The sequence below is a fragment of the Malaya genurostris genome, chromosome 3 (genome assembly GCF_030247185.1).
Source record: "Malaya genurostris strain Urasoe2022 chromosome 3, Malgen_1.1, whole genome shotgun sequence".
In the NCBI taxonomy this organism is placed as follows: Eukaryota; Metazoa; Arthropoda; class Insecta; order Diptera; family Culicidae; genus Malaya; species Malaya genurostris.
Window position 1 is genome coordinate 178,539,421 of NC_080572.1, and position 17,736 is coordinate 178,557,156.

General features: G+C 36.2%; 1 protein-coding gene across 1 annotated transcript; it reads right to left on the reverse strand.

The window, feature by feature from the left end:
• Window positions 1–1,902: 1,902 nt before the first annotated feature.
• Window positions 1,903–8,104, reverse strand: LOC131436402 (esterase B1-like). The gene is made up of 4 exons (XM_058605111.1): window positions 7,766–8,104; window positions 3,604–3,741; window positions 2,660–3,541; window positions 1,903–2,601 (listed from the first exon to the last, which is right to left on the reverse strand). Exons 1-4 carry the CDS (start codon window positions 7,904–7,906, stop codon window positions 2,140–2,142), a joined length of 1,623 nt encoding a protein of 540 aa, XP_058461094.1. The 5' UTR covers window positions 7,907–8,104; the 3' UTR covers window positions 1,903–2,139.
• Window positions 8,105–17,736: the final 9,632 nt, after the last annotated feature.

The following is a 17,736-nucleotide window of genomic DNA, read 5'->3' on the forward strand; positions in this document are numbered from 1 at the left end:
CCTAATAATAAAAAAAAATCAATCGTCCAAATTTGTGAATCGTTGCGACATATCTACAAATTTTTCCGGATACTTATACAGGGTGTCGAAACGCTTCGAATTTCAAAATGCAATAATAGAAAAAAAAAACAGTTTTATAGAGTTCAATGATTATACATTTACTTGAAAGGCGGATTCATGGAATGTTCATGAAACATAATTTCGTTCAAATGATCCCCACGGCTGGCTTGACAGTTAGCCAATCCGATTTACCCAATATTTCAGTAAATTTTCAAATGTTTCTGGGCTTATGCCATCAATAGCAGATCTTCAGTTGTTCTGGATGGTTGGCGTAACATTTCGACCGTCCCACAACAAAAGGGCCTAACTGCAAATGACAGTTTCTCTTTGTTTACTTTTTCTTTCACGATTTACCGAACTGATTTTATATTTGACGCTTTACTCTTCGCGAAACTTTCGAGGTTAAATTACAAGCTTTCGATTTATATTGGAAACTTTAGAGAATTTACAATAATGGCTCCGTGATAATCAAAAGAGAAAGTAAACAAAGAGAGGCTCTCATTTGCAGTTAGGCCCTTTTGTCGTGGCACTATCGATTTGTTTAACTGCCACACAAAAAAAAACTCAGCGGCGTCAAATAGCAGCTTTTTATTCGATTTTCTAAAATTGTTCGCAGAACATCGATTGTTTTTTGACTTTGTGGCACGTAGCTCCGTCCTGTTGATCAGAGATGCCATTTATACAGATTTATCTGTATTATACAGATTTTTACATGCGCATACAGATTTAATACAGAGTACAGATTTTATACAGATTTCTCGAATTAAATACAGATTTATACAGATACCACAAAAAGTAAGAAAGAAATAATGAAACTTTTCCGTCTGAGCGTGTTTGATTGCCCATATTAAAATGAAATTTTTTTCGTGCAGCTGTTGAATGATGAACGCTGAAATACATTTATATCATAATTTGAAACCAATTTGAACTGATGTTCAAGGAAGTCATGGCGTCATGAAACTTTATTGCCAGACTGAAAAGTTGTATAACCTGACTTGACGTTACGTATTGGCCGTTTTAATTCCACGTTTGAATTCCAAGTCATCATTTTCAAACGAAAAAAGTATATGGATTTACAATTCAATTGTGGTTGATAACAAAAATAATTAAACTTCCTCGTTGAATGTTCTTGTCAGTGCGTCAGTGCAAGGACTTACGATATAAAGGAATGCTCCTTGCATCTGCCATTCTATAACAATAATCTAATGGAATAACATCTTTAAACATCATTTAATTTCCGAAATTTCCTTTCATTAGTGAATACAGATAAATACAGATTTTTTATACAAAGCAATACAGATTTTCTATGAAAATATCTGGCATCTCTGCTGTTGATACTAAACATTGTTGGTTAAAAATAACCAACAAATGATGTCAGTTGATGTTTAATAAGGTTAACAAACGACTGTACATGTAATAATTACCTCTTACACATTGATAACCCGGATTGGCGGTTCAATGCATACGGCGCAGGTTTTATAAGCCAGTTGTCATATGTTTGAGTCCCAATCTGGAAGGATTCATAGTGTCAGTAGGATCGTAGTACTAGCCATGCAATGATTCTGTACGCTAAGAATCGGATGCGAAGTTTGTTGAAACAGTAAGGCCAAATTCCACAAAAGAAATGTAATGCCAAGACTTTGCTTTGTTTTACACATTGATAAGTGGAATTAACTTTCATTCCAATTTTTCAAAGTAAAATATATTTTTTCTCTGCGGATCTCTGTAGTTAAGTGATGTTTTTCGAAGCGAATAAAACTTTGAAAAAAGAACATAGAGGAAACGGGTAAAATATGAATATGGGAATATGAATTAAATTTAAAAAATTAAAAGGCTAAAATGTACATTTTTTAAATTGTTTTATTTACATTTCTTCTTTGAACACAAACCTGTAATATTTTGAAGCCTTTTGATCCTGGAAGCCTGATTAGAACGGGTGAACACCGATACAGAGGATATCGGAAAAAAACTTAATGTTCTGCAAAAATAATTGTAAAAGAAACATAAAAATGTAATGTTTATCTGTGTATCTCTGTTAATGTTGAAATGATTTATTCCAACCATAATTTAACATCTACATCAGAATAGAGCATTATTCACATAAAAAGAATCCCACAGATCCATCCTGGTAGCATCCGGAAAATCTATGAAAGCAATACCGTCATGCGTGATATTAAGGCACTTATAAGTTGGCTTGGTTTGTTTGACCGGTTCCCAGAGAAGTTCTTTCGTTCGATCGCAGTTGGGATCGCTCTTAATGGCAAACGATGTGAAAATATCTACCATTGTTTGCAGTGCCCTGTACTCGAAGGTATCCTTGTTGGGCACATCTTTAGTAAAGTTAGAAAACAAATACGATATTTCATCGGCATGAGAAGTCCCGCGCAGATTCGGATCTTCGATCATATTGATTCGGTAGTGGTTGAAGAATTTCGAATCAACACAGAAACGATAGACGAATGTCCGGGTAGATAGAGCTTTGCTGGCTCGGGCTAGAATTGAACGATGTAAACCATGCCAGAATGCTTTGTCGGTCATTAACTGAAAATGATCAAAAATTATTCAGTATGTACATTGTTATTAAGATTTAAGTTTTTACATCTACGTATCCGTCTTTGTTTTCATACGAAGGATCACTGTTTGGGTAGTACTGTTGCTTTAATTTTGAGGCAAACTCCATTCTCTGTTCCATTGTGATTTTCAAACCAGCGGGAACCATTGCAAGAAGTAATTGGGGATTTTGTAAGAACTCGGGGTGTGGAATTATCTTCTGGAGAGCCAACAGACCTTCTTCCGATGTCCCCCCGATCATTAAATCGATATTGTTACTCCAAGCTTCTTTAGCCATTTCTATTGGATGCTTAGGAATAACACATTGCTTCGTGGAATACGGCTCAATGGTAGGACCAAACGGAGTGAAAACTTCATCTTGCACATCCTGTGCATCGAGTATCTTCTCTTGGTGGTTTACTATATCTTCTGGTTTGACAGTACGCAAATACTTCAACGCTTCAGATTCACCTCCTTGCTCGTTCCATCCCAAAGCTTTAGCCAGCTTTTCTGGCCAGTTTCTTTGTGGTGACAAAGACCACTCACAAAAAGTGCTTCCAGACATCAAGATAGCCCGTTGAAACAGTTTCTTAGAACCTGACGAAATCATGTGGTACTGCACTGAAGCACCGCCGGCGCTATGACCAAAGAGTGTGATGTTTTGTGGATCACCCCCAAACGCGGCAATGTTATCTACCACCCATTGAAGTGCCAATTTCTGATCCTTCAAACCGGCATTACCTGGTACTTCATCTTCCGTTGACTGACAGCAAAGAAAGCCAAGAGCCCCGACGCGATAATTCAAGGTTACTAATAAGATATCTTTTTGTATGAGAAAGTCAGGGCCATAGAGCTCAGTTCCACTGGTTCCCTCGGTGAAACCGCCACCATAGATGTAAACCATAACCGGGAGAGGCTTGGCATGGGTGATCTAGTTGTGATAAGGAAGCGTGTTTATTTTTTATTTTTATTTGCGTACAATATCGATCTTACACTTTTGGTGAATACATTGACTTTTAGACTGTCCTCACTGCCAACAATTTCCTTAACGCGCCGATCGAAGTGATAACAGGGTAAACTCTGTTTAGTGCAATCCAACGTTTCTGTCCATTTGATTGGTGGCACTGGATCCTGTGGAAAGAGTTGTGAGTATAGATAGATGCTTATGACTTCAGATTATGATTATATACTCTTAGTGAAACCACGGCGAAAAATCTAATGGTTTAAACCGAGGCGAAATAAACCTTACAATTAATCAATCTTGGTGAAACGCTATGTACTGAAGTGTTTTCTCAACAGTCAACGGACATGGCAATACTGTCATATAATTTGGTTTTAAATCGTTAAACCTATAGCCTATTCTGAGTATCAGTAAAACAAATCGGCAACACAAAATTTTCTAGATTAATTTGTAATCTATGCGTGGAAAAAGTTAACTATTTTGCTGAATTTTAAATCAATATGCTAACTTTTGTCGCAATTCGGCAACACATTCGTCATCTTATGTTATTGGTTGAATTTGAATCGCACCACGTCATCATTTTGGTGGAACTGGAAAATATACACATTGTTGCGATGCTTAGCGGAATGAAGGACGAAGCAAAATCAAATATCTATCTAGTAAATAAAATTTACCACACTTAGATTTGAACACTTTGCCGAGATTTGAAAAGCCGAGTGCTCGTCAATCATCTCGGCAAACATTTTAAAACAACTGAAATTCTCGGTATTTTGCTTTTACCGAGATTTTCGGTTCGGAGAAAACTATAAATTACCGAGATCTTCGTCGCTTTTGGAAACAAATTACCGAAGGTATCGGTTTTCAAGCATGTGGGCTAATGCCGAGACTTTAAGCAATTCATTAAAATAAAATTGTAAATATGAAATAAACATTCCAGTTTAAACTCGTTATCATTGATTTATTTATTTCAACATTATGCTGGCTGTTAAATTAATAGACTTGAAAATGTAAAATAAGAAAAAAATATTTCCCATGAAGAACATACTGCTAAACGTATAGGCCGTATAATGGATGCACTTCTATGTTATTTACAGTAGAGAACACAATTCAATTTTCCGCAGAAAAGCAGATTCCGGCTACAACGAAAGTAATGGCTCAATAAAACATTGAATATTTAAAGATATGTGTCATACCGGTGTCCGATCAATTTCATGCAGTAGATTAGCGTTGCGAGGATCTTTATTCCGTAAGAATGCTCTGGGAGATTTCTTGTCGCGCATAATCATCGAACATTGAACAAATTTGTTCTTAATATCACGAAACATATCGCTATATTCGGATTAAATTTTTATTTACAACTAATTCCACATATGAACACATGCACTTATTTACATCACTTAGTTTTGCACTGAAGAAAAATGGCTACTTTGAAGAATCGCCGAATTTCGGTTGTCTGAAAGTTGTTTACCGAGATTTCGGTAAGATGGTTAATTTGCTGATTTCGGCAAAACTACCAATTGCTGGTAAACACGGTAATTTACAAAACCTAATATCAGTATAACATTTTGAATTGCCGAAAAATCGGAAATAATAAATCGAGAATTTTGGAAAAAGCTATCTTAGCCGAAATTTCAGTAAAACATCGCTTTGCTGTTCATTTTCAGCATTTATGTTCGCCTAGATAAAAATTAAGTTTTAAGTGTGAATACTAATTAGATACTTATTTATTTTAATGTTGCTAATTTTCAATTTGCACATTTTCAAAAATAACATCGATAAAACATTGTACGCCCTAACAATGTTTTAGCCGTTTTAGTTTTGCAAATGTTTTTCATTTATTGTTAATATTAGGAATTGTATTATTAATTACTTTTAAGGAGGGCACTACGAAACGATTTTGAAAAGCAGATTTTTTTTCAAAAAATTTTATAAATTAAAATGAACATTTAAACAAAACACCGTTAGCCGTCAAATGATGTTCATTCGGTGAATTGTCTGAGGTTGTCCTGTTCCTGAAAACCTGATTTTTTCCGATTCCGACTTCTGATTCTGACATTACAGGGTGATAAGTTTTCAAACTTCTAACCGTCATAGAAGATAACTATACCAAAACATCTTCAAAGTTGAGCTCAAAACTGTTGGAACAGTTGTTGTTCGTCATATCAATTCATCGCCTTACGAACCGTTTTGGATTATGCTGGTCACTGAATATCGGTTCTGGAAGAACCGTAAATAATGCCCAAACACTCTAAGGTGGAACTCACTTCGAGATCTAATGGGATGCTTAATCGATTTTTCTTTTCGTTCCGATTTGCGGTACCGAAATTACAGGGTAATTATGAGTGGTGTAATGATGCCTTTCTCATATTTATAATACTGTGGTATTCTTTTCAAAATGTTTCTCTTCGATTTTTGAAAGAAACCAAGGGATTGTTTGTGTTAGCCTTTCAACGAATTACATAAATTTCATATTTTTTTACGGTGATCATAATATTGAATTTGAGATAACATAACAACACATGCTGCTAGAATTAATTTCTGACAAAAAAAGGGTGTTCATAAAAATACTGATTTACAGTATTTCAAACACTTCCCAGTGTCACTGAGAACTTGCAGGATTGATAATTTTCTGCAATCTAATTATTTGACATATTTGATAACACATAGTGATAAAGATTACACACTTTAACGTCAATATTCAGGTACTTCAGATATAATTTAGAGGTTGTGTGGCATCCGGCGGCAAATAGTTGTTCAAAATAGCTTCACTGGGCAGATCTGCTAAATGTCACTATCGACTAGCAACTTTGCACGACGAAAATTGGAAAGTTTATGTCACTTGACTGCTGCCAACCAGGCTCTACCAATCATCATATATTGAGTGTCTGAGAGCCGATCTGTCATAACTTTGATTCTTTTGATATTATATTCTCCAGGACGCTCATTGATTGCCAATGCGATTGATATTATCTTCATTTCTCCTGTTGTTTACGATGTGACTAAATATTAATCAAGCAGCATAAACATTGAATTAAATTCATGTACACCAACAAACTCCCAAATCCGATGACTTTTTACAAGTAACAATGAACTTTATCAATTTATGTTTATGTTAGTACTCTCATGGAATTTTTTTACTTTAACAGGGAATAGGAGAATGAGAGAGAGAACAAAATGCGTCACCTGTCTTTGACTGAGTATACTTCTACTTGGTCATTGAACTATCGAGTATCTCATTTGACAGACACTTTGACCGTACCGATTACAGTTGACGATGATTTTAGTCAGTCTGTCAAGGTCATTTGACATGACTGACAATTTGCAGCTCTGTCACTGGGTTCCTGATTTCATGTCGTAAAAGGCACCAGCCATGCAATAAATCGACTGTGAAGTCTGTTGAAGCAGAAAAAATGGAATACCATAAAACGACTACCAGCTTTTCGGAGTGTGGCAAATTTTTGCAAAATAATCGTTTCGTATATATATATATATATATATATATATATATATATATATATATATATATATATATATATATATATATATATATATATATATATATATATATATATATATATATATATATATATATATATATATATATATATATATATATATATATATATATATATATATATATATATATATATATTCTCATATATATAAAAACAATTTCAAAGCAGTTTTGCCCAGAGCAATACACACATGATAATATTATTTAAAAATTGAATTACAGCGAAAATATTTTTTGGTAGCTGAATCAAGCTTACCGCACAAATTTTGAGCGAACCCCTTGTCGATTTCCTATGCTAATTTATTTCGTAGTACTAAGACACTCAATTTAGAATTGATTTTCAATTTAATTCATGCAATCATCATATATCATTAGATCGCAATTGTGGTATTCTCAGATAAAAGGTAAATATACAATCTATGCTTTTGCGAAGAAGGGTGGGATAACTACTGGACTGAGCACACTGTTTACCTCAATGAGTAGACATTTACCCTTTATCAATGTGAAGGGTGTTGACTCATGTACTTTGAAACTTATTCAAACTACCGGGTCTTCCATATTAGAAGGCAGTTGTTGAAGGTTAATTAGCCTCAGTTCACAAGATTAGCTAGTTTAGTATATTTATCACTTCGTTTGACTGATTATCTTTACTCTCTTCTGATTCCATTATTGTAACTAACCTTGAATCTAAGCTCCCCGATGGGTGGTCGGGCATATGGAATTCCTTGGAAACTCACATATTCCTGGCCGAGTAAAGAGACTTTCTTGGTTCCTTTCACTGGCCCGTATTTGGTATCAACGACTAAACTATCTAAACTCATTTTTTTTTTTCTATTTTTCGTTATCTTCACGGCGCTTATGACTGGGTGCGGTATTTATTTGTCTCAATTGTGTTTACTCTTCTAGATGATGTGTAAGTTATTCACTGCTTCGTGCCGGACTAGCAACAACCGAGACTAACTTGATTCGCTGTTCACATTACACTAACCGTGTCGACCGGTTGAGCGTGTGTGCCAAAATTTAGCTTCTTCCTATGATAACGGGGAGTTTTATAGACCGCAATACATTGATGAATTCCTAGAAGAGACGGATTAAGTAGGGTGTCGCATATTTGTTTAATTCTAAATTTTCAAAAATATCTAGATTATTAAATGTTTGAAACATTTTGCTTTTTTTTTATTTAAAATTCCGTTTTCTCTTCCGTGTGTCTTCAAATTCTCTGATAAAATAAAGCTACATTCCGGCGAATAATGTACCATAGGAAATAAGCTTGTTATCTGATGGTGTTTATAAGCATATCAAGAGATATTAGAAAAACAGACGATCTGCATCCTCGTACCATAACTTTTGTCTTGATAAGGTAAATAGTCAATAAAAAAGAAAAAATATTACAAAATATATCGGAAAAGATTGGACACCCTTAAAAAGATTGAAGAGGTATTTGATTAGATTGCAAATAAGTTATCAAATACAGATTCGTCATTTACGCTAGCACAGTTCTTATTTACTTTCAAGAAAGCTTCTGATTCAACAAGCCCATCCTAGAAATTCGTATATGAGAAAATGATAATTACTCTAAACAATCGTTGAAAGATGAAGGGCTTGTATTTTATAACAAGTAATTCTTAAGGCGCAAATGTTGTACAGTACTCTATCCGACAATTTACAAAATACACCCTCGGGTTGTAAAAATCTTTTTTTTTGTGGAAACTACGGATAGAATTCTTTGCATGATATGCGGAAAGCTTTTCTCTTGCTTTAACAGACTTCGCATATATGTCATCATTGTTGGTGTTAAATTCGTATTTACTATAAGAATCCAAAAAAACTAATTAGTAATTCTTGTGATTTGATCTGATCATGTGAAATTTTAAATCGTTTTGTATGAGATAAATTTTTGGAAAGTGGAATAAACTCATAATCTTCCATTTACGCAAAGCCAATAAACGCCGAATAACACTGGTAAGGAATACCGCGAAATTCATTGACACTGGATGGTTCCGATTTGATGGATTTCGTGCTTTTTTCGGTGAATACATACACGAATCCGATTCAATAGATCTTTTGCCTCCCCTGTATCCCCTGTCACGAACACATAAATACCTCAGCTTGGATACTCAGAAACAGTAAAAAAAGTTCGCGATACTGACAAGCTAAGGTTTCTTGACATTTTCAGTAGTGGGGAAAGTGATGAACCATTTACACTATTTAAAAACTTCTGGGGGAATGTGACTAAGACTAATGTGTACTAAGCCTAATTCTTATTTATTTCATAAGGTAACATACAGTCACAACGGTTTGTACCGGGTTGGCGGTTCAATGCATAAGGCACTGGTCTTACAAACCAGCTGTCGTATGTTCGAGCCCCGACCTGGAAGGATTCGTAGTGTCAGTAGAATCGTAGCACCAGTCATGCAATGGTTCTGTTCACTCTGAATCGGCTGCGAAGTCTGTTGAAACAGAAGGTCAAATTCCACTACAGGAATGTAATATCAAGGCTTTGCATTGCACAACGGTTAGCATTTAATAAGTCCCGAGACTAACAATGGAAACAACATTTTTTGCAAGTTTTTTTTATTCATCAACATTATCACCTTTTAGGGTGATACAATGGTTCCAACGTTTTTCCAATTTTTCAATACCATGTTTATAAAAAAAATTATCTTTCGCTTCAAAATAAGCTTCAGTTTCAGCGATGACCTCCTCATGTGAGCCAAATCTTTTTCCCTGGAGCATTTTTTAAGATCAACAAAGAGCCAGTAGTCACTGGTGGCTAAAACCGGCGAGTATGGGGTGTGGGGAAGCAGATCAAAGCCCAATTCGTTCAATTTCGCCATTGTTTTCATCGACTTGTGGCAGGGTGCATTGTCTTGATGAAAACGGATTTTTTTCTCTGCATGTGCGGTCGTTTTTTTGCGATTTCCTCCTTCAAACGCACCAGTAATTCAATATAATAATCACTGTTGATCGATTTACCTTTTACGAGGTAGTCAATGAAAATCACGCCATGCGTATCCCAAAAAACTGACGCCATGACTTTGCCAGCTGACTGCTGCGTTATCGGACGCTTCGGACGGCTTTCGCCAGCTGTGCGCCACTCAGATGACTGCCGCTTCGACTCTGGAGTGTAGTGATGTATCCATGTTTCGTCCATGGTCACGTAACGACGCAAGAAATCTTTTTTGTTGCGAGTAAATAGCGATAAACTGCTTTCTGAATCATCGATTCGTTGCTGTTTTTGTTCCACCGAAAACAATCGCGGCACTCACTTGGAAAAAACCTTTTTCATGCTCAATTTTTCATGAATGATATTAAATACACTTCCATATGATCTCTGTGTCATCTCAGCAATCTCACGGAGCTTTACTTTACGATCTTTCATTATAATTTTTGTCACTCCACTCACATTTTCCGGTGTAACGGCTTCCACAGGTCTACCCGAGCGTTCCGCGTCATTTGTGTCGGTACGACCACGTTTAAACTCGGCGAACCACCGACAAATCGTTGCTTTTGATGGACAAGAGTCCGGATAACATTTTTCAATCCATTGTTTTGCTTGCACGGTGTTTTTACCCATTAAAAAACAATGTTTTATCAAAACACGAAACTCGGTTTTTTCCATTTTTTAAACAAACTACAAAACGACTTTACTCCAACCTCGATAACTCAGCTGTTTCTGGTCGGATCGACTTAAAATTTTGACCCGTTTCAAGCAAAGGTTAGTACTCTAGAAAGACGTGGTTACTGGTTTACTACGATCGCCATCTCTGCTTTAGTCTCGGGACTTATTGATCCATGTGTTATTACTATTAGTTTCCTTAAATAGTATACCATGTTCTTAATAAAATGATGAAGAAGTTTCATGTAGTTCATGACAAGCATGAATGTCGCGAACTGAGACATTGGAGCCGGGACCCAGACCATAATGATGTCATAATTATTATTCAATATGTTCAGGTAGTGCCCTTATTTTGCCCAAGAAAAAAGGTTCATTTTGCGGGTTTCAACAGTTTTGTGCTCAGACTGTCTGTGAAGAGTGAATAATGGTTTGGAGATAATGTGACGATTACACTCAAGCTATAATGAATTGCTGCTAACTCTGCTATATAAACAAATGCAAGTTCTTGAAACCTATATGAAGCCGAAACATTGGGCCGTATGAATAAAGCGTAGCATGCTTGAATTTCGGTAGTAAATGCTACGTGTGGATCACGTTTCTGTCAAAACATGCTACAAACTGTAGTATTTACTACAAGTTTTCGGTAGGTAGCTCCAGAGGTTGCTACTCGTGTCAGGCACGTACCCAGAGGGGGGGCCGAAGGGGCCCGGGCCCCTCCCGAAATCGAAGTAAAGAAATTTTCATTTTGGGATTTTTAACTTTTATTTCCGGAATCAGGAACAGAAATGAGTTTTTTGGTTATCCACTAACAAGATGTGCTAATTAGAAGATCTTACCAACCAGTTTTCAATAACCTGCTTCTTTTTGCAATCGAATTTATTTTCGAGGCTCAAAAGTCGGGTTTCACAGTGATTACAATCAATGTCAAAATGAAAGGAAATGGTACTGGATGATCAGAAAGTGCCATGAAGACTAGTACTGAGCAAACATATCATAGTTTTAGCAAGATTCTGCGAATGAAAAAGATGTCCTGCCACTGGATGTTGCATTTGCATACTCAGGATAAAAAAGTTGAACGCGAGCACACTTCAGAAGCATGTTCGTCTATGCTGATGATGATGGTGTCGGTTGGTTACTGTTGACTTACTCCATTATTATACGCCAGAGAACAGGACATTACCGATTTCGGTAATATAAGTATAAGTGTGAATTATTGGAGCGATTGAAAATCGGTGGGGGCTCTGAGAAATTTATGTGAGTTCCGTTTTGGAGTTTTTGAATGCTACTAAGAAAATTTTTCTTTATTTTTAAATTTTATACTCATCACCCTGTAAAATTTCAAATATATTCAAAAATTTAAACTCGAAAAAAAATCCGCGAACTCCAAATTTTCTTCAAAGAATGAAGCACGGAATTGGTATAGCGAACAAAAATAAAATCGCGGCAATTTAAAAAATCGGTAAATTTTTCGAAACGTCTTCTAAAAACGTGGTTTTCAAAAGTCTACAAAAAAGTCTGCAATTGAAACATGTCTACAGCTTATTTTATAAAGCTGCTGATTTACAAACAAATCGGCAGGCATCTCTGATCCAGACACGGAAGTTGACTTGATGAAATTAAATAGGATCACGTGGGATTATAAGGCACTTCATTTGAATATAAATTTGTTGAAATCGGCTTGACCATCTGTTCGAAGAAACCAACAAATTTGGCAAAACTAGAAGAGCTTACTGAATAGTTTCGAAATATTTTTTCCTTTTTACATCGTGGCTTATAAGAACACACCATTGAAATTGAAGGTTTTAATACTCATCACTCAGCTTTCCCTGAACTAGAAGTCTAATCCGAACAATGGGACTAGGACTAGAAGAAATGTAAAAATCGATCCCTTCCCTTTGACACATAGATAAAAGATAGATAGATAAAGATCCTTCTTCAATGAAAAATAAAACAAAAAATACTAAAGGCACAATAATTATCACTTAGACGCATTATTTCATATTTGTGGGCCCCTTCCGAAACGAAATCCTGGGTACGGGCCTGACTCGTGTGTTTGCTGACAAAGTAAAGTAGAAAAATTAAATAAAGTGACATTTTTGCAGCAGTATGTACTTTTCTTGCTTTGTGCATACTTATTCCAGCTTTTCCGGCTCCGAGTCGATACGGCATACAATAAATGCTCAAATTCGAAGGTAGCATTAACTACATGTTCGAACTTGTTTTTTTATTCATACCAAACGTGTTTTACTCTGTGGACTATGTTTTTGAGAAGATACTACAAACAACAGACTTTACTACATTTCATTCATACGGCCCATTATTGTTGAATATACCAAACTCAGTAGCCTCTTCAATTCGTGATCCGTCTGTGTAAAACATTTTCTCACTGTCAAAATACCTGAACTTGCTTGAAAATATTTTTTTTTGGATTCCCATCGAGCGTAAGTGATCCGGGATTCCACGTACTTCGCGCTACATGGATGTGTCGTAAAATAAAGTTTAACCAGGGACATTTAGGAGCCCAACACGGATAGGAATATATCTTAAAGGGTTGGTTTCCTGTGACATATGATATAAATATATTTATAACCAGGGGATTCAGTAGCTCACATTTTACTAGCAGTCGTGATGAAAGCTCCCAAAAGCGATCTTTCAATGGAAGAACTCCCGCCAGAACTTCAAGACTCATTGTATGTGTCGAATGCATGCAGCCTAAGGCAATTCGCAAACAACGATACTGAATTCGCTCAAGTTTTATAACAAACGCAAACGCATCCATATTCCATCACTGAAAGTATCGTTGTCTAATACAATTTTATTAGATCTTCCGGATGAGCACCCCACCAAGATCCTGTTATTGTTCGAAGAAAATTTACTCTTTGTTGGCATTTTGCTATCAGATACCTAATGTGTCCTCCCCACGTGCATTTGGAATCAAACCACACCCCGAGGTATTTGAAAGTCAAAACCTGTTGGATCTGCCAGCTCTGTTTTCTCCACAGAGAATTCGATACCCAGATGAGCTTTGGGTCCAGTAACTGAAACCACGCCATTATCTGACAATTGTCTTAGTGTGCATGGGGTTACTAGACAGCTGTCGATGTATTATAGAGGAGCGGACTGAGACATAAGCCTTGCGGGAGACCCATGTAGCTAATTCTGATTGTTGGATACCCATGTGAAAATACATGCACATCTCTGACAAAAGGTTGTGAAAATAATTATTTATAACCGCTGGAAATCCATGTTGGTGGAGCTTGTCTGAAAGAGCATCAATGGAAACTGAATCGGATGCTCCTTTAATGTCCAAAAATGCAGATGCTATTTGTTGTTTTGAGCGAAGGCAATCTGTATGTCAGACGAAAGTAATGCATGGCAATCATTCGTCCCTTTATTTATACGGAAACCAAATTGTGTATCTGACAACAAGCCGTTCGTCGAAGAATAATTTTTTCGAACAATTTTTTGATGCAGGACTACATTGAAATGGGTCTATATGAGTTGTGATTGGAAGCTGGTTTCCCCGGCTGTTGAATGGCGATAACTTTCACTTGCCTCCAGTCAGGTGGAACAATATTTTGCTCAAGAAACTTGTTGAACAATTCCAACAAGCGGCTTTTTGCGAGGTCGGGCAGATTCTTCACCAAGTTGAATTTATTTTTGTCCAACCCAGGAGCGTTATTGTTACAAGACAAGAGTGCTATAGAAAATTCCATCATTGAAAAGGGGCTATCAATGGAACCATTATTTGGGGTAGACTCTTGACAAATGCTCTGCGTAGGAACAGAATCTGAGCAAACTTTCCTAGCAAAGTCAAATATCCATTGGTTCGAGTATTCCTCACTCTCATTTGCTACGTTACGATTCCTCATTCTTCTAGCCGTGTTCCAAAGAGTGTTCGTTTAGGTTTCTCTAGACTAACCTTCGACAAAATATCTCCAACAGCTACATTTCTTGGCCCGAACTATGCTTTTGTACTTGGTTTCTAAAACCAAGAATTTTTTAAAATCCGGAGGAGTTTCTCCTCCTCGTTTTAAAAACGTCTTGCAAGCATTTTGTTTCGTGAGTTTAGCATCTGAACATTATTTGTCCCATCAAGGGTTTGGAGGCCTTCTGTTAGTCGTCGGACCAAGAAATTGTTTGGTTTGGGCTTGTTCTGCGGCCTCCAGAATCGAACAAACAAGGAAGTCATATTCTTCCAGAAGGGGGAGTTCTTCCATTGAATATAAGACATATTACTTTGGTATTTAATCCAATCAATATTTTTTGTCAAATCATATGGAATATTAACTGAATTAGCAATGCATTTGTTACTGCTAATTGAGATGATGATCGCTACCGTGTAAATCAGGAAAAACTTTCCAGGTGCATTCTAGTTGAATTGAAGCAAAGAGATAAATCTAATGCACTTTGACGTGCAGAAGGTCTTGGAATCCGTGTCATGCTACTCATATTTAATACCGTCATGTTAAAATTGTCGCAAATATTATATATTAAAGATGATCTGCTATCATTGTAAACGTAACCCCACATCATTCCATGCAAATTAAAATTTATCAAAATAATTCGTGGAGCAGGGAGGGTTTTAACCACTTCATTAAGCTGTCGTTGTCCAACTTGTGCTCTTGGAGGAATACATCGCAGCTATATAAATGTCTTTTCCTTTAATATTTATTTGAAAAGCAACAATTTCTGTACTAGAAGTCGAAGGTATGTTTAATCTATAAAAGAAATAACATTTCTTAATTCCTGCAAGCAGTCCACCATACGAAGAGTCCCTATTGAGACGTAAAATGTTAAAGTCATTAATATTTAAAGCTATGTTCGATGTAAGCCATGTTTAGCACAAAGCAAATATATCATATTGTTGACTATGCAATAAAACTTTAAATGAATCAAGTTTTGGCATGATGTTTCGACAATTCCACTGCAAGACAGTGATTGAATCATTTGCGGCGGATGATAAATTATCCATCAAATGATACAAACGCTGAGAGAATTGGCCATTGAGCTGATAACTGTTTCAATAACGTTCTAGCTATTGGGAGAAATGCCGTTATGAGGGTCTTTAGGGGTTTAGCAATATTGAATGCTGTGAAAATCCATTCTATAATTTCCGAAAACTTTAGTAATCCTGTTGGTGGTAGTGAAACGGATTATTGTCTTTTTTGTGCTAGTTCCTGGGTTGGTTTGTGAATTTGACAAACCAGGAAGCACAGTTTTTGGTTTGAAATTTTGCTTTTTAGATTTACCACGGGGATCTTGTTTTGACGGAGTAATTTTAGGTGCATTTTTTGGTAATTTAGAGGAGGACTTCTTCCTCTTAACAGAACCTTGAGTAGTGACAAACGGTGTACCTTCACTATTTTCATCAAGGTCAGATTCCTCTGACTCTAGTTTCGAAAAACTATTTTCTGTTTCGAGAGGGGGACATCAATGACTGTTTTAAGCATTTCTGCATATGTGCGCTTAAACCGTGCTTTTAAAGAAAGCATCATTTTTTCTTTGCGCAACTTAATTGCAGCTCATGCTGAGGAATCGTGAGGACTCTCCCAAAAAAAAACACATTTTTCTATGTCTTTATCACATCGGATACATTTAGGTTTATTACTACAATAAGTAGCTGTATGTACGAATTTTTTACAGTTCGTGAAATTCATAACATTCGGAATGAAAAGCCGGACAGGAAGACGAATTTTATCGATGTAGACATGGCTTGGCAACGCAGATCCGCCAAATGTCACTCGAAATGAATTTGAGGGACGATAAGACTTGATTCCATCATTAATAGATGCTGAGTACAATTGCTTACACTCGAGTATCTCAACTCTCTCAAGCATAGAGTTTTTAAAACGACCAACTCCATTTTTAAGTAAATCATCGACTGTTAGGCTTGATTCAGTGACAACACCGTCAATTTCCACATCCTTCGATGGATGTTTCCATCCTCGATACTCAAAACCGAATAATTCACAGGTTAAAATTTCGTTTGCCTGTTTCAAATCGTTAACACCAATTCGAATTTTATCTTTATTAACTTTAGAGATTTCTACAACTTCAGAGAAATTTTTTTGTAATTGGCATAAAATTTGATGCCTTTATTTTGCGTCGAAAATAGACTATTCATGGCCCAGTGGTACCCTCTGGATAATGCTTAGTCCTGGGAATATTTAAGCTCTTACTAGTATCCGGAATCGGATTCGGATGTTCTTCCATGAGATCATCCATTACATTAACTGATTTGTTTTGAAAATTTATAATGTCAGAATGAAAACTTATGTATAGTAAAATTTTAGTTACAAGAGAAAAAATAAAATTAAATTAAATTTAATCTACCTTATTGCTGTAGTCTCTGTTGCTCTGTCGTGAAGAACGACGTGACTTAATTGCTCGCCCAACAGTTTCCAATTCGCAGTCTTTTGGTATCGGTTTTCTGCTATCTCCGTTGCTCTGCCGTCGTGGTCACCACTGAACTTGGTGTGTGCTGCAGGCTTTGTAAATTGAAGCAACGAATATTAACAAAGGAGTTTCACTCTCTGTGCTATTCACACGCACTCGTATGTTAGGTAGAATTGACAGCGCAACCCAAGCAAGGTAGTTCATGAAGATGTGCGCTAGCTGATGAGTATGTTTCATGAGATTAGCATTTGATGAATGTTTCTCATATTGAAAATGCCTATGAGAAAACTAGATTCATAACTTTTAGTTCCGATTAATATTAATTGAAAAAAATATTACTGTTTGTGTTTCTAGGATATCTACACAGTGTAAACTCCAAAGAAACAAATTGATCGTTTTGAAAACAGGCTGAAATGCATAATTTATGCTATACAATGTTTGAAATATTTTTAAAATGTGATCAAATTGGCCTTGGAGTACAAATGATATGTTCAAAAATGATTTATGTAAACCTACACTGAAATCTTGTTTCCAGTCGGGAGACGCCCCGAATATTGCCTTAGCGATTAGCACCAGAAGGTTATCTACCTGCAGCTTAGAGTTTGTAAAAAGAGATTACGTTTTTTGGGATTT